The following is a 16599-nucleotide window of genomic DNA, read 5'->3' on the forward strand; positions in this document are numbered from 1 at the left end:
AACATTTTATTTGAACAAAATTACTTTATTTCACTTACATTATTTTAATCTTACTTATTTTATTTCAATCATTTATTTTATTTAAAAAAGTGAAAATATAACATTAAAATACATTTATAAAGTAAATGAGTACAAGTAAGACTGAGACGGTATTATTATTTTTTTACCAGTTTATTTAATGTTTTTTTATTTTATTATTGTTTTCAATTTTTGTACACATTAGCTATATAACAAAATAATCTTATATTTTATTGCTTTCATTTTTACTCATTTTATAATTAATTTACTTTATTTTTATATTATATGAACTATATTATATGATATGATATTATTTTATTTTAAGCTTAGATTAAATCAGATTCCAACTTTTCCAACATTCCAGTTTGTCAGTATTTTAGTGTGAGAAGAAGCTCAGTGGTCAAAAGTTACAAAAACCCGCCCCACTTACTGAGAGTAATAATATAAAATGTTGGATGTTGAGGATGTTCTCGAACGACTATGTAAATTAAGCATGCGGCTGCAAATAGACTGCTAGTGTCGTCCCAAGAGTCAGGCAACTTCAATTTCTGCATCTTTTTTTAGAAACAGGTTTTCATTGTTTCTCTTCTGTCACAGTTATTGACACCTCTGACGACATTGGAACGGTCACTGACATCCTGGCGCGTCGTATTGAAGAGTTTGAGCTGAGGACCCAGCTCCAATCTCCACCTCACTGGATGTCCTTGTTTGAAGATCCCCCGCGAACCCCCCTCAACCGCCAGCACCTGCCACCCCACTCGCCTAGCCCTCGCCTGCACAGCCGCCAGCCCCGCAGCCCACGCTGCCACCGCTCACCTGGCGTTCTCTCCTCCAACGCCAGTCTGACCTCAGACAGCGACAGTCCCGCCAGCGTCAGCCCCTGCTTCCGCCAGGCATGGTCCCCCGACACCTCTTCCTCCTCCGGTCACTTCCGCCCACGTACACTCTCCCTGGACGCCAAGCTCTCCACTTTGCGCGGTCGGGGCTACGGCGGTTTCCGGTGCGCCTGTCAGCCGCCCACCACCGGCTCTGTGTCCCCTCGCCCCGCTCAGACTGCTCTGTCCTGCTCCAGTTCCACTTCCAGCAGCAGCTCCAGTGAGGGCAGCAACAGTCAAGAGTCGGACCTGGGCTTCTCTAGACCGTCCAGCGCTCGCCGCAGCCTGAGGAACCTGAGAGCCAAGCTCGACCCCAGGAACTGGCTGCAGAGTCAGGTGTAGCTGTCACACTTCCTCTGGTTACTATCACAACTTCCTGTGTCCCCCTGGAAAAAAAAAAAAACTGGAATACCTCCTGAGGTCATGTTTGCTCAACATCTGTCATTGCATTCTTTTTACATAATAACAGGGAGAGCAACATGCAACATTAACCTTTTCTTCTGCCTTTTAAAGGAGCTTCCACAATGGGAACTGAATATTATTAAGATACATAATACACCATAATATATATAGCATTACACATGGTCTCTGCATGAAATGGCCATTTTTCTGGATCTTTGGAGAGTGTTGTGTTTTTATGTGAGAGGTTCCTGATACAGTGGTTTACGACTGGACTGAAGCAGTTGTCCTGGTGTTGTAAGATCTGAAAATGTATTTTATCATTTTAGATATATAATTTATTTTAGAAGGTGCTGTTAGGCTCAAGTCTCTCTCAAGTATTCATAAAGGCTATAATGCCATACACTACCATTCAAAAGTTTGGGGTCATGAGATATTTTCATATTATTCTTATTTGTCTTATTCTCACCAAGGCCACATTTATTTGATCAAAAATGTAATTTATTCCTGTGATGTCAGCTTAATTTTCAGCATCATTGCTCCGGTCTTCAGTGTCACATGATCCTTCATGATTTGCTGCTCAAGAAACATTTCTTATTATTATCAACGTGGAATAATACTTCATATTTTTGTGGAAACGGATACATTTTTTTCAGGAATTCAATTTGCTGAATAGAAAGTTTGGATCAATTTAATGCTGAATAAAAGTATTAATATCTTTCCAAAGAAATCTTACTGACCGCACATTTGAATGGTAGTGTGGGATGTTTAATGGAAACACAGTATTAATAAACCTAATATTAACCTGTTTTACTTCGTTTCCTCTGTGGAACATATTTTGAGAAATGTTTTCTTCCATGCAATGGAAGTCAATGGTCACCAACATTCTTCAAAACATTTGTGCATCTGAAAGTCATACAGGTAAACTATTTATGTGAGTAAATTATGACAGAATTGTCGTTTTTGGGTGAACGCTGATGAATTTCACCTGTACCACTGTATCTTAAGCACACCATGTTACCAATAATTGACTTTCTTTCAAGGTGCACTCAGTCATTTTTGTTGATGTTGTGATAAATGGTTGCTTTGGACATATACTGACATCTTGTGGATTCTGCATCACAAATATATATTTTTCATTTGCAGAAATGCTAAGTCAGCTATGAGTAATTCTTTGGCAAAAGTGTAAAATAACAGGAGGGTTACCGAGTTAAAGTGATATTGTGATAAGTGATACACGGTAATATTGCTGGTCATGTGATCTTAACACATGATGTGACCCACTCCATATAAAATAAATCCGCTTTTGTTAGGCGAATATTAATATTACTAGTCTTCATCTCATGCGAGTGTACATGATTTGATGCATATTTTTTAACGGGGCTATCATTTCTTTTTGTGACACCTAACTGAGGAAAAAATGACTGAGTGCATCTTTAACATACACATTTTGTGTATAATATCTGCTACTCTGTCTGTTACAGTTCATAACATTTTCTTTGCATGGCTTCAAAATGTATGCAAAGGTCCAGACATCTCAAGACTCTGTATTCAGGTTTATAATGATGGGATATAGTGTGACTCCATTCGATACCTGTGACTGTGATGACCTCAGGATTACTGTACATACCTTTTCACGCTCCGCAAATGTGAACCCCCACAAGTTTCAAAAATTCAGAATGCACATTAACCAGTATTCAGCGGAAGCAACGAAATATGGCTGATAGTTGGAATGTTTTCTTTTTTTTTAATGGTGCTTTGTTTTGAGCCATTGCAGTAACAGTAGTCTGGTTGAGAAGGGTTGCAAAGGCACTACTATGCAAAGCTACAACAGCTCAAAGTTAATCGTGTATTCTAGATTTCGTTTACATAAGCGGTACATGCATTATTTTAAGATTTCCCTTTTCCTTGTTGGCTTACAGGCCAGTTTTGTCAATCACTTCATGTGCTTCTAACTGCTGAGTGTTTCAGTGTCATAGCGCATCTTCCAGATCTGATAAACTGTGTATTTGCTTGAAGACTATTATATTAGCAATATTTACAATAATTAAAGTCTAGTTGGATAACTGTTATTGTGATTTCAGTAAAACCTCAGGAGTGAAGTTACAGTCCATCTTGCCATAAAAATATTAAACATAAAGTTTAATAACTTTTCTGTATTGCAGAAAACATACATTAAAAAACGTTTTAAGCCTTTTTTTTCAAGATTTACACATTTCAATTATTGGTAAAATGTCATCAAATTGAATGGAATAATCCTTACACATTATAAATAAAGAGTATTTTATTATTAATAAAACATTTTGTATAAATCCTAAACTTAAAGGGTTAGTTCACAGATGTTCTGAAGATGAACGAAAGTCTTACTGGGTTTAGAACGACAATTTTTATTTATGAATGCAAATCACAAACTAAATGGTCCATTCCATTTATTCAAAATCTTTTATTAAGCTCTATTTTTTACCTAATTTTTTATTTATTTAAAATGCTTGGTTTATAATAGGTAAGGATTATTCAATTTGATGTAATATAACTATCAATTGAAATTGCGTAAAACTTGAAAATAAGGCTTATTAATAAGGCGTATTATATTTCATTTGAGAGAAAAAAAATCAGATGGAGACATGTTTTCTTTATAATGATTACATGTAGTGTATTACAAATTTCATAAAGTTGGAAGTGTAGATAAATAAGACTTACTTTTCCTCTTGAATTCAGAAGTAGTAGAGAAAAGTTTTGTCCTAGTAACTATATGCTACAAAATTAACAGTTCTCAAAGGGCCACTGACGTGTATTTAAAACTGTAAATTCATTCAAACACTATTTGTTATTGTAAAGTTTTGTAATTTTCATTTTGTGCTTTTATTAAAGTTGTATTTTACCATATTAATTTTTGTTATAAATAAAATTATATTGACATTCTATCAGACGAGTAAAGCTCTAACTATCTTTGTAGAGAACATTGAATGTTAACTTGGAGGTAAGTGTCATTTCAGCAGGTTGTCTGCATGTCTTTGGACAAATCACTAATAAATTCATGTACAAAAACAATTTATTGTAATAAAAAAAGACCTAAATTAACAGCAAACAGTTTTGTGTGTGTGTGTGTGTGTGTGTATGTGTAATTCTCTTTAATTCTGGCCGTGCTGATTTTACTAGACTAAATGTTCAAAAGAGTAAACTCATTATGACCCAGTAAAGTGAATCCCTTTAATTTGATCTCATGCATTACATGTTGAATATGGTTTCTTGATGATTATGATACTCAAAACAGTATGAAGGCAGTATACTGGCTGTGCAAGAAATCAAAAAAACATTCAAGCGTTACTGCAGAATGTGAATAAAACAGAAACCTAATCATTTATTACAATAAGAAATTACTAACAGAGAGCATAGAGTAAATGAAACGTTCTTGTATGATCTTCAGCATTAATACAGAAGAAATTTGTTAGTTGAAAATGTACCTATTGCTGAAATCTGGTTACACAAGTTAAATGGGTTAGACGGAGACTCTCTGGGAGGAAATATATCTATGTTCGTGGTCAGAGATAAATAAATTACATAGAAAAACAATGTGTATTCGATAGTATTTACACAACGGGTCTTGTTATACACTACCGTTCAAAAGTTTGGGGTAAGGATATTAATACTTTTATTCACCAAGGATGCATTAAATGAATTCAAAGTGACAGTAAAAACATTTATAATGTTATAAAAGATTTCTATTTAATATAAATGCTGTTCTTATGAACTTTCTATTCATTAAAGAATCCTGAAAAAAAAAAAAATTAGTATTACAATTAGTAACATTTCTTGAGCACCAAATCAGCATATTAGAATGATTTCTGAAAGATCATGTGACACTGAAGACTGGAGTATTGACGCTTTGCCATCATATATACATATATTTAATTAGAAACATTTTTTTAAATTGTAATATTTACCAATATTACAGTTTTTACTGTATTTTTGGATCAAATAAATGCGGCCTTGGTGAACATAAGAGACTTCTTTAAAAAAAAAAATGTTTTTAAATCTTACCGACCCCAAAGTTTACAACGGTACTAGTGTGTATGGAAGAATTTCATTTTGACAGAAGGTTCAGAGCATTTAAACGCATGCAATGGCTAACAAGTTCTGTTATATGGTATCTGCTTATAAGATAAAACCATTTTTCATTTGCATTGGCTTTCAAATATACTAAAACAACGTCAACAATTTCAATGTTGGGAGAGCAGGGTTTTGAGCCATCAGTTGTGGCTCATCCCCTCTGTTTGGCTAGTTTGAATACCAATTTCTCAGGTGTCTGCTATGATCACATCATTTGGTCTCGTTAATGACAGCTTTTGTTTTGTCTGCACACCTTCGCAGGCATGACACCATTGAGAATGCTGGAAACACATCTCTGCTTTTAAAAAAACATGGCATGTTACAACTATATAACCTACATTCTCCACACGTCTCATACTGGTACTATGACGGTACTAGTTCTGAAAAAATAAAGGTTCTATACTCGGGGCCAACTGTTATGTGACTGTAAGCTGGATTTATGCGTGAAGGCCAGAATAGAAACCGAAAGCTGTTCTCCAGTTGATACCTCCACCACCTTTGGTATCATTTAGTAATGATAACAGTAACAACTGTATGTAAAATAATGAATGATGTAATGTGTAAATAATAAAATGATAATTTGTGTACAATTGTAACCAAAATTGTACTGAATCAGTCTCTCAGCTCACATCATGTGAGAATCCTCCTCCATCTTGCAGTTGATGATCATTAAAACCTCCATTGTTGACTTTGGCTGCTTGTTTTGGAACGCAAGGAATCGACGGCCGAGTTGTGCCTGTGAACGCTTCCCTTCCAAACCCTTTTCCTGTGACTCTTAATCTCAGAGTACATGGTTTTGCGGTTCTTAGTCCCTGAGAATTGGTATAAAGAGAAGGGGGAAGAGGAACCGTCTTTAAAGGAAAAGTCTTTAGATGGTTTCTACAAAGTTAGCAGGAAAGAGACCCTGGCGTCCATCTTTGCTGGAGCCCCTCCACCACGCTTTGTCGATTGTTTCCACATCACTGATGATGTCACCAGGTTCAAAAGAGAGCTCGGTGTCATCCTCTGTGGAGAACAGGGGCGTTTCAAAGGAGATCTCAAACGACACATTGCACAACACTCCTGCTGAAGCAAGCAACACTAACCTGCTTGGTAGTCATATAACGCTCTCACACGCAGAAGTCTTTCTGGAGACGACTAGAGTAAGAAAGAAGAACATGTTTTAGGTACTGCTGAAACGTTTTATCACATTAAGGTTGATTATGAAGTCATGATGTATGGTGTAGTACGTACTTCACCATTCTCAGTCACCAACTCTATATCTTCCTCCTCACGATTAACCATGTAACAGAACCGCTCAGGTGTGCTGTGCTCAGATACATCAACATCCTCTTCTTAAAAACAAAACAAGGCGTAAACTCATCATTCATGTATTTATCAAACAAGAGACAACAAAACTAGATAACAAAGGTACAATATGTAAGTTTTGCCGCTAGAGATCGCTTATTCAAAAAGGCGTAGCTTGATGACGGCGTTAATGAGTGTGGAATCATGGGAGTTGTCGTCTTCACCTCCACAGCTGATGGAAAGGAATCTGATGGACTCTGGCAGAAATCATGTTCATGGATGCGCAAATTTATTAAATTTGAACGAGGCCATTGTGTGAATGCTAATGAGAGACATGTGTGGGGTAACGCAGGGCTGTTATACATGGTTAAAACAATGAGTGCGTTTACATGCACCTTCTTAAGGCCTGTACACACCGGGACGAATATCGCACGCGCTTATCACCAGCGTTTTTCGTGACGTTTTTCGGCGCGTCTTGAGTGTTCACACCCAAGCGATTTCCACTGGCGATGCGCCGAGTGAACGTGCACATTCAGTAGTTGCGCTCCCGGTACACAAGGTGGTGCTGCGGCACTTACGCTTCTGACACTCGCTTGTCACACAGAAGAAAAGGAGAGACAGTATTTATGTGCTTGCCAAAACCACAGATATATTATGTCTATGGCAAAACCATTCACACACTTTTTGCTAACTGGCAAGCAGCATTAGCAGCCCATCTTCTTCTTTGTCTACTTACTACTTCTTCTTCGTATCAATGCGTGCTCGGCAAGACCGTTTTGTGCTTGAGTGCCTCCAAGTCGTGTTTTACTGTCACTTCAGCAGCTCCAGGCACGTGAACAAAAGCGCTGATCTCATTGGTCGGCCAGTTTTTAACGCGCCGCGTCAAAATAAAAAAACGAACCCGAGGCGTTTTTTTTTAAATGACGCTTTTACGCCTGGCGTTTTACGCTTTTACGCCTGGCGTCGGTGTGCACACTCACATTGGCGCCCATTGTTTAGTCACGAGGCGTTAAACGTCGGCGATAAACGCGCGCGAAAATCGTCCCGGTGTGAACAGGCCTTTAAGCCGATTATGCTTAATAAGCCGACAACGAACATGGTCATGTAAATGCGGTAACCCATTTTCTTTTATCAGAGTAAGGTCATAAACGGCTTAAGCATAAACCGGTCAGAACAGGTATTTTTTGCCTCTTATCCCAAATTTCGCGCGGCATGTGTGATAGGTGACAGAAACGCGTCCTCAGAGCAGATTTAAAGGTCCTGTTCTTCGTGATCCCATTTTTCAAACTTTAGTTAGTGTGTAATGTTGCTTTTAGCGCATAAATAATACCTGTAAAATTATAAAGCTCAAAGTTCAATGCCAAGCGAGATATTTTATTTAACAGAAGTTCCCTTTCAAAGCCTACAGCGAACGGCCGGTTTGGACTACATCCCTGTACTTCCTGCTTTAATCAAACGTCAGTAGAACAGTTTGTCGACTAACCTCCGCCCACAAGAACATGCAAAAAAGGGGGCGTGGTCTTGTTGCTCTCCCACGTGGAGAAGAGGAAGTGTTGCGTTCGGTTGCGTTTGTAGTGCGTTTGTCGCCATGTCGTCCAGACGCTGTTATTTTCATCCCGGAGTCAAATCACCTTTTTGGCTCAAATTAATACGGTAAAATAGACATGTTTACAATAACATTGAGCGCATGCATCTCCCCGTTATGGTAAGAGGCGTGACCTTTCCGGGCAACGTGCGCTAAGCTGCTTTCGAATCACAACACGGGAACCGCTGGCACAATCAGAACTCGTTACGTGTTTCTGAAGGAGGGACTTCATAGAATAAGGAAATCTTCAAGCCGTTTTGAGGACAGTGAAAACAGCGGTATACAGATATGTAAATTGTGTGGAAAATACTGTGTTTTTTTACACGCAAAACATGAACACATGTTATATTGCACACTGTAAACACAATCAAAGCTTAAAAAAACAGGAAAAACGGGACCTTTAAACACATCTAGACAGAGCGAGCGTTTTGCATGAAAAAAAGAAGGAAATATATCACAAACGCAGACTCTTTTAAGATCCAGAAAATTGTAAAAATGTGTTCTCAAAACGTACCAAAAAATCTGTAACTGCTTGAGAGAGTAATATATGAGCCGTAAGTTTCCCGCTGACATGTTGTAAGCTTTATTTAACATCACAACTGACATAACATATGGAATACTCGGAGTCAGATACGGAAATTATTATTTTTGACGTCACTACATGGAAATAATCCGATTTATTAATAAAGTCATGTAAACGCGGTTTACTTGCGTTGTCAGTTTACTGGTTTGCATGTAAACGGGGAAAACTGGTCATTTCAATAAGCTGATATTTGTGAGTTATCAGCTTACTGGTGTGCATGTAAATGTGCTCAATCATACTAAATCAGTGCTGTCAATGTTAACGTGTGCGATTCATTTTTTCCAGTTTAACTGTTTAACGCAATTAACACAACATCCAGTTTTTCTGTCATCCTTTGGCTAGCATTACAATATATAATCACGCTCTTATTCATGCAAATGCTTTTGAACCATTAAAGCGCGACAAGACTAAAGAGAATGCACAGACAGCACACCATAATGGAGTTTCTTTCGCACTTGAACAAACAACCAGCTGCCGCTCCCACCACGCACTGCGCGTAGGGCAGCAAAAGAAGACCCCTCCCCCCATCTCTACAAAGTTGCGAACGCCGCCATCACGGGCACCATAAAGAAATTACGCTTAGGGCACCAATATGGCCAGCAATGGGACTGCAAACAACACACCTTATTATCCCAAAATGTCAGTTTTGTCGAGTATCCTCATAAGAGCAGTCTTAAATTTGTTAAATAACGTCTTAAATTAAAACAGGACGCGTGTGACCGCATCATGTTCGGCAGTGGCAGATCTTCAAGTGACAGCAGCCACTAATGATGTCTATCACTAATGTTAATCAAAGAACAAAGGTAACTGAGAAAACTCACTGCTCTTGACTAAAGAACTTTTGTAGCTTTAATAAGGATTAATCTATATTTAGTTCATAATTTGTGCAGTGCAGACTGTTTGATAAATTTATTCAATTTCAAATTCAATATTTCCTGTTAGACAGGAAGGGCGTTGGTAAATATGACATTTATTATGGGTTTATGTGAGAATTGTTATCACTTAAATTGCTTTAAACTCACTTAAAAAGTTGTTATATTTTTTGAAGCCTAATAAATGTAAAAAAAATGTATAGCTTTCGATTACACTGTGATATTTAATGGCTATAATTAATGTTTAAGATTGGAGGGGAAATCATTTTCAAAGTGGCCCTCATTCATAAAAAGATGCCATTACAACAAATATTTAAAATATACTGTCTTTATGTTTATGTGTCTACATCAATTTGGAGATTAACTGAAATGATTACATTGTAAAATATATTAAAAACATATTAAAAAAGTGTTTTAAAGCACGATTAATCAGAAAAATGTGTGAATAGTCTAGATAATTTTTTGAATCGATTGACAGCACTATACTAAATACATTTGAGTGTGTTGAAAGTTGTTTTAACGTTACTCTGTGCGTTTGTTCAGTGGCTTCTATGCACTTTGCATTAATCTATATCGATATTAGAATATCATATTAATAAAAGCCGGATGACTAAATGACGCAATTAATTTTTAAATATATTTTATGATGGAGAAAGCTCTCTCAGATTATGCTAAGATAGACACTTGACAAAATTGTCTCTGATGCATGGTAAAAACATGGTACTAGCATTCAACATTATTCTAGTGTTTTTTTTGGAAATTTTAATCTAAAATACTTACATATTGTGCCTTTAAGTCTGGAATACACAACACAACTTTCACCCTTATCTGCAGTCTGGAGGAGTCAACCCTACTTTCCGAAAGACAGCTCCAGTCTGCAGAATTTGGGCAGTCAGAGCTGACAGATTTCACAAAATATTGCATAGTGTATGATGAACACAGAAATTTTTTTTGCTTTAGACTATGATTCCATCCAATCAGAGAATATCAAACATGTCTGATATTTTGAGTTGATTTTAGAACACCTTGTTTTCATTTGTCATGCGTCTCATAGCAAAGATGATTTGCAAAGACCTCCGATTTGATTTTGTTGTGTTTGGAACAACTTGAAAGTGTGGTACCTCCTATTATCTCATGACCGGTACCATTCAGTGGTCTGCCACATTCAGATTCATCTTCTTCAGTCATCCGATCATACTCTGATGTGTTCACACGCGACTCTGAACACACAGCACAAGAAACATGTCAATGACATCCCAACATTAAAAACATTCTGCACTTCTTCACATTACATCTGTGTTCTCATCACCTGGGATCTTCGGTAGGTCTTCCTCAACTTCATCATCTGAGATCGGTACCACATTTCTGGGCACCTGCTCGACATTAGAGTGGAATTCCTCCGATTCTGCAGAAGGCTGCTCCTCAAAGTCTGCTTCATCCTCAGACTCTGGTTCCTGCTCTTGCTCCTCAACCTCCACCAGGGGGCTGATGACACTCTTCACATCCTGAGGCTTGAATTGTTCCTCATAGTTTGTGGTGATCATAGTATATGAAGGTGGAGCTGACAAGGCTGAAGTTTCCTCTGGTTCCTCTACCTCTTCTTCATCTTCTTCGACCAGCACAGCATTGGCAGTGAAGTCCACTTCTGGTTCACACAGCATTCGAGAGCCAGTTACAAGCTCTGGAGGGAAGACATTGTCAAGATGAGTCAATCTACAAGACCATTTTAAACCATTTAGATCTAAGTTAACTTACCCATCGTGTGCAGTGGGTTGTCAGAGAGTGAAGCTGAAAGCCGTTCTGTTGTGACAGCGAGTTCCTCCCTGCTAACGTCAAAGGTGCAAGACTCTGACTTATCGTAACTGTCCAGCAGCTTTGGAGATGCAGGGGAAGCAAAATCGTGTACTGGGGCTTGAGGAGGTGGCCGGCTGGGAGGTGATGACTGTGGTGGAGGGGGTCTGGTGACAGGCAGACCGGGTGGGGGTGACACCGGTGGGAGAGAGCGCGGGGAAGGTGATGGGGGAGGAGATGTTTCAGGGCGCTGTGGTGAGGAGATCATCTGGTAGGGTGGACTAATTGGCGACGTTGGACGTTTGAAGGACGCGGATGAGGTGCGTGAGAATGGAGACCTTGCTGAGGGACTGAGTGGGGACGTTGGACCAGAATATGAATTGGCCCGCTCAAAGATGAAGGCTGTGTCTGTCAAACTGCGTTGGTAGCGACGGAATGGAGATTTGCCTGAACGTAAGTCAAACAAACCTCAAATGAATACAATGAACACTGTAATTGAATAAAGTTCAGGCATTGTGGGTTTCTAAACACCTTGTTTACCTGATCGTGGTGATCCAGGGCTTGAAGAATTTTGTGAGGATGCGGATAACTGCCTAAAAAACTCTCTGGGATTGATGGTGCGCTGGGAAACAAGTACTGCTGCCTCCTACAGGACAAAAGAAGGAGGATTGTTCAATCCAGCAATGTGTTTGTGTTGATAAAGGAATAGATATAAATGGGCCTTAAAAGAAGAGGTTCTCAATTTCTTTTACTTCAGGACATATTGCAATGGACATAAAGTGGTGACCCTACCAAAATTCTTTAGGATGCAAAAAAGACATTGAAAGTTTCTGAATGTCTCTTCAATTGGTTTCATGCTTTCGGCTGTTTCACCACACAAACAACTGCATTACAGTACATTATTGCAGGAATAAACAAAGCCAAAAAAACAGTGTTTGGAACTTGTGATCTAATTGATTGTAATGATAATGTTTCAAAAGACAAAGTGAGATAGAGTAGTGTATAAACCCTAGTGTAGTTATTGTAGATACGTGTAAGAACTACACCAGATTTACTTCAGGTAGTACAGTCTGAATCTGGATGATTCACAAAAAAGAGGAAAAACTAACTGCTGCTTTCTCAATGGACTCGCTGCGTCTGAGTCGGGCCCTCATGTCATCCTCATGCTCTCTTTGCTCCAGCTCCTGTCAATTACATGAAGTACCCAATGTCATTACAGGATATGACTACATATGATCATTTACGCATATGCAGGTTCGTTACCGTGTCTAAAAGCTTGCAACTTTTTAAAATGTCACTAAAAGAAACTGAATGCACTCATTGACGCACTCACCCATCTCACTTTTTCCTTACTTCTAGCCTCTTCCTCAAGCTGAGTCTGGATCCTCCTGAGAAAAAAACAACAACGACAGGAAGGTAAAGCTGAAGGCATTAGTTGTACTTCAGACAGAAGTGGGTTTTTATCAGGTGGACAGCGCAAACCTTTGTTCTTCAACCATCTGTAGCTTTTCGTTCATCTTTCGGTCTCTCTCTTCAGCCTCTTTTTTTTCCTTTAGAACTCGTTCTCTTTCCCAGCGCCGTCTGTCTTCTACAGCCCTCCGACGTTCTTCCTCCTTTCTCTTCTCCTCCTCACGCTAAAACACACATCATATTACACAGATTTATGATACATTACAACTGAATAGAATGTTTCAAATTGGAGTCTGAACAAGAGGTTTGTGATAAACTGATTATAATATAAATTATTGCTCTCTTGATTGTGCAAATATTAAACATTAAATCAAATATTTTTGTATAATGGCTGGTTTACCGTACATTATTCCTTACTCACATGGCTGGGACATTTCTATAAATAGTTTTATTTTTTTAATATTTTTGAGGAACCTTGCTTGATACATTTTAGACAATTATCTCGTCTTTTGTTAAATTTTGGCAAAATCTGCAGCATTTTGGGGAAAACACAGGATGTTAAGGGAAAGTCCAGCTGTGAACATAGTTGAGCTGTACCTCTGCACGTGCCCAGAAGGAGTCTCTGTTAATCCGTCTCATCTCCATGGCCGCATTAGTCTTCTTGTAATTTGTACCCTGTGGGTGTGGCACACAAATGCAACAAAAGACCCAAAACTTCAAAGAGAGACAATTAGACCACGTCCCCTAAGTGCATCAATAAATTATACTGAGAAACAGACCTCCTATTTTAATGAAGGAAGCCCTTGTATACAGCCAAGTCTCTCTCTTTTTTTTGGTAACTTACCACAGTCTCCTCCTTATCCATTGCCCTTGAGGGTCTCCTCAGTTTCTCCATTGGTGGTCGAATCTTTGCAATAGCAGCCATAATCTGCTCCTCCGTCACCTCATCTTGCTGTGAGGCTGTAATAAATACTTGAGCCTCCTGTGATGACACAAACATCAAGAGATAAAAAAATACTGACCACATTGTTGAAGCTGCTCCATATGAACACATTTAGCTATGTTAGATAAGTTTGCTTCTCAATGTGCCTGCTGTTTTATTGCGTTTAGAATAAGAACCTACATAATTTTCTCAGTGTCTATGTAGACAACAAATATAGAGATACAAAGTATTTTTCTTATGTACAACATCGTCAGCTTTAGACAGGGATAGAAGGCGATTCACATTATTCTCATATTAATATGTTTAAGTCTTGTTGCAATACTTTCAAAACAGGGTGTATTTTAATATTTATTGTTCACTCTTAAAACCTTAAAGGGTTCAGTGGCTTCATGTATAGAACTTTTTAGATTTAGTTTGAATTAATTAATTTTGTTTTTATTTTTATTAGAATTTATCAATTAAACAGCTCATAAATATGCTTTATGACTAGAACAAAAACACAAAAGTATTATTCATTAATATAAAGTATATGATGCATTATTCTTCTGTGTAAACTCTGGCCTGTTGCAAAACTGTTTTACACACATTTTTACAGTGAAAGTAAAAATATACACATTGATTTACTTTATTTCTGTTAAGAACCATTTTAAATATAATTAATTCAATAAATAAATCATAAAAAAATTGTGAAAACTAAATGTTCAGTGAAGGACTTGTAATGGCATTAAAGAGAACAGACTATGGGTCTAAATTATTTTCAGTTGTATATCAGAGGCAGGATGTAAGAATGTATAGGCCCAAAAATGTCGGTATACTACATTTTCCCTTATAAGGCATTTTCCTGTCATCGGCATCAATCTACAGCTCTGAGGTCACTGAGATGAAGACCCATTGCGGATTTATATGACAGGGCACCATGGTTAATCACTGCTCAACAAAACACCTCAGATCACTAAATGAATCTAGTGAACCAGTGATCTGGTTTGTGGGAGAGAAGGGAGTAGAAAAGCAATGAAACAGAAATTGTGCTGGAGGGCCTCGTGAGTGCCGGACTGGGCTCAAACCCAACAAAACCCACAGCTTTACAATGGATTACCAAACTGTTACATTCAGCCCTCTTTCCACATTTCTCTGAAACGCACAAGCACTTGAACGTGTCGGGACCAATTTGTTTACCCGTTGCTTTTTCTGTGACTGGAATGACTTTATCTACAGAACATCAGGTTGAATTTAGGCTCATTTTCTCCTCCCTTATTTTATCTCCTCTATCCCTTTTTCTGCTCGGGAGGAGTTAAATGACTTAATTCTCTGTTATTACTTGCTTTAGATGAGCCCCTTGACATGCAGTTAGCCCGGGGCTTTAGGGGTGATGACAGTATGAACAGCACTGAGGATAGATGCTCTCCCATACACACCTCACGCCTGAAGCTGACAGCAAACCTAAGACTTCCGTCCTAATATCTGATCTCAGATCACACTCAATCAACCAGAAAACAATATAGTTCAAAGAGAGTTATGGTAGTTCAAAGAGTAGTTCAAAGGGTCCGTAAGAATTTTCTTTTTTCTTTTTTTTAGCAAGGATGCACTAAATTAATCAAAAGTGACAAATTTACTTGGCATTTATATGTCAAGTAAATGCTGTTCATTTAAACTCCTATTTGAGTAGAAAAAAATGTATCGCGGTTTCCACAAAAGTATTAAGCAGCACAACTTTTCAATGTTGATTATAATAAGAAATCTTTTTTAGCATTACACCAGCATATTAGAATGATTTCTGAACACTGGAGTAATGATGCTGAAAATTCAGCTTTGCCAATATTTCACAATATTACTATGTTAACTGTATTTTTTAATCAAATGAATGCAGCCTTGGTGAGCATTGGAGACTTCTTTCAAAGAATTCATCTTCCAGAATCTGGCAGTACGTTTTGGGAGTTCATTTTTAGTCCATCTCTGCAAAACGGACTTCAGGATGGACTAAAATGAACTCCCAAAACGTACTGCCAGATTCTGGAAGATGAATTCTTCAAACAGTGGTACTAGAGGATGTGGTGCTGGTCGTTCAAGAGTCATTCTCAACCTCTGTCTGTCCATAAAGCCTATAAAAAAACCTTCTTCATGTATTTTACAACACTTCAGCTTGTGATTCTTATCTAGTGGGGGTCATTTTTTAGGATTCTTTACCTAACTGAAGTCTCTGAGATCCTGACACCTTCACTTCTGGAGACTCCAGGTAGGTTGCAGCTCTGGAAAATGGTGGCGCTGGAGACTAAAGGGTTCCTGATGGTTTCACCCTTAATTCTTCACCTTAATTCTTAATTCTTTTGCAGTTAACAGGTGTCTTTTCTTCACCACCTGTTTTTGTCAGATCCTGCTGACCCAACGAGCATTTCACTGTCCAATGGTCACGCCTTAACTGCAATGTCTAGTATTGCATTAGTATTGCATCCTTCTCATGGGCATTTAATACTTTTTGACTTTTCAGTCTGAGTTAAATCTCTTTTTTGGCTCAATTTATCTGTAAAAGAAAACATGCCTAATAATTCTGCACACCTGAATATAAGGTGATTTTCATTTCCAGCCTTCATGAACAATTATATATCACTTATACATTATTAAATACTAAATCAATAGTAGTTATTAGGATTACTGTGGTTTGGAATTGGTCAAATGTGCCTGGAAAAAAAATATGATCAGAAAATCAACGTGCCTAATAATTCTGCACT

At 38.0% G+C, this 16599-nt stretch overlaps 2 protein-coding genes across 7 annotated transcripts in view; one reads left to right on the forward strand and one right to left on the reverse strand.

Annotated features, from left to right (window-relative positions):
* The window catches only part of rtkna (rhotekin a), a 91990-nt gene extending 87613 nt beyond the window's left edge, over positions 1-4377 (forward strand). For 3 of the 6 annotated variants that reach the window (XM_079816242.1, XM_079816240.1, XM_079816241.1), the window contains exon 12: positions 616-3961. In XM_079816242.1, the coding sequence (XP_079672368.1) occupies positions 616-1235 (620 nt within the window). In that variant the 3' untranslated portion in view covers positions 1236-3961. Of the gene's footprint in view, positions 1-615 lie in introns of all 6 variants that reach the window. The other 3 variants (XM_079816243.1, XM_079816245.1, XM_079816244.1) reach the window with 1 other exon arrangement.
* LOC307125965 (uncharacterized protein) overlaps positions 4216-16599 on the reverse strand; it is a 52724-nt gene continuing 40340 nt past the window's right edge. The window contains exons 5-16 of the mRNA XM_079816239.1: positions 13775-13912; positions 13528-13605; positions 13003-13154; positions 12854-12908; positions 12630-12704; positions 12061-12166; positions 11485-11967; positions 11039-11410; positions 10851-10949; positions 6636-6736; positions 6488-6539; positions 4216-6407 (exon numbers count right to left, since the gene is read on the reverse strand). Coding sequence (XP_079672365.1) covers positions 6271-6407; positions 6488-6539; positions 6636-6736; positions 10851-10949; positions 11039-11410; positions 11485-11967; positions 12061-12166; positions 12630-12704; positions 12854-12908; positions 13003-13154; positions 13528-13605; positions 13775-13912 — 1848 coding nt within the window. The 3' untranslated portion in view covers positions 4216-6270. The remainder of the gene's footprint in view (positions 6408-6487; positions 6540-6635; positions 6737-10850; positions 10950-11038; positions 11411-11484; positions 11968-12060; positions 12167-12629; positions 12705-12853; positions 12909-13002; positions 13155-13527; positions 13606-13774; positions 13913-16599) is intronic.

The sequence above is a fragment of the Gobio gobio genome, assembly GCF_949357685.1.
Source record: "Gobio gobio genome assembly, chromosome: 4".
Lineage (NCBI taxonomy): Eukaryota > Metazoa > Chordata > Actinopteri > Cypriniformes > Gobionidae > Gobio > Gobio gobio.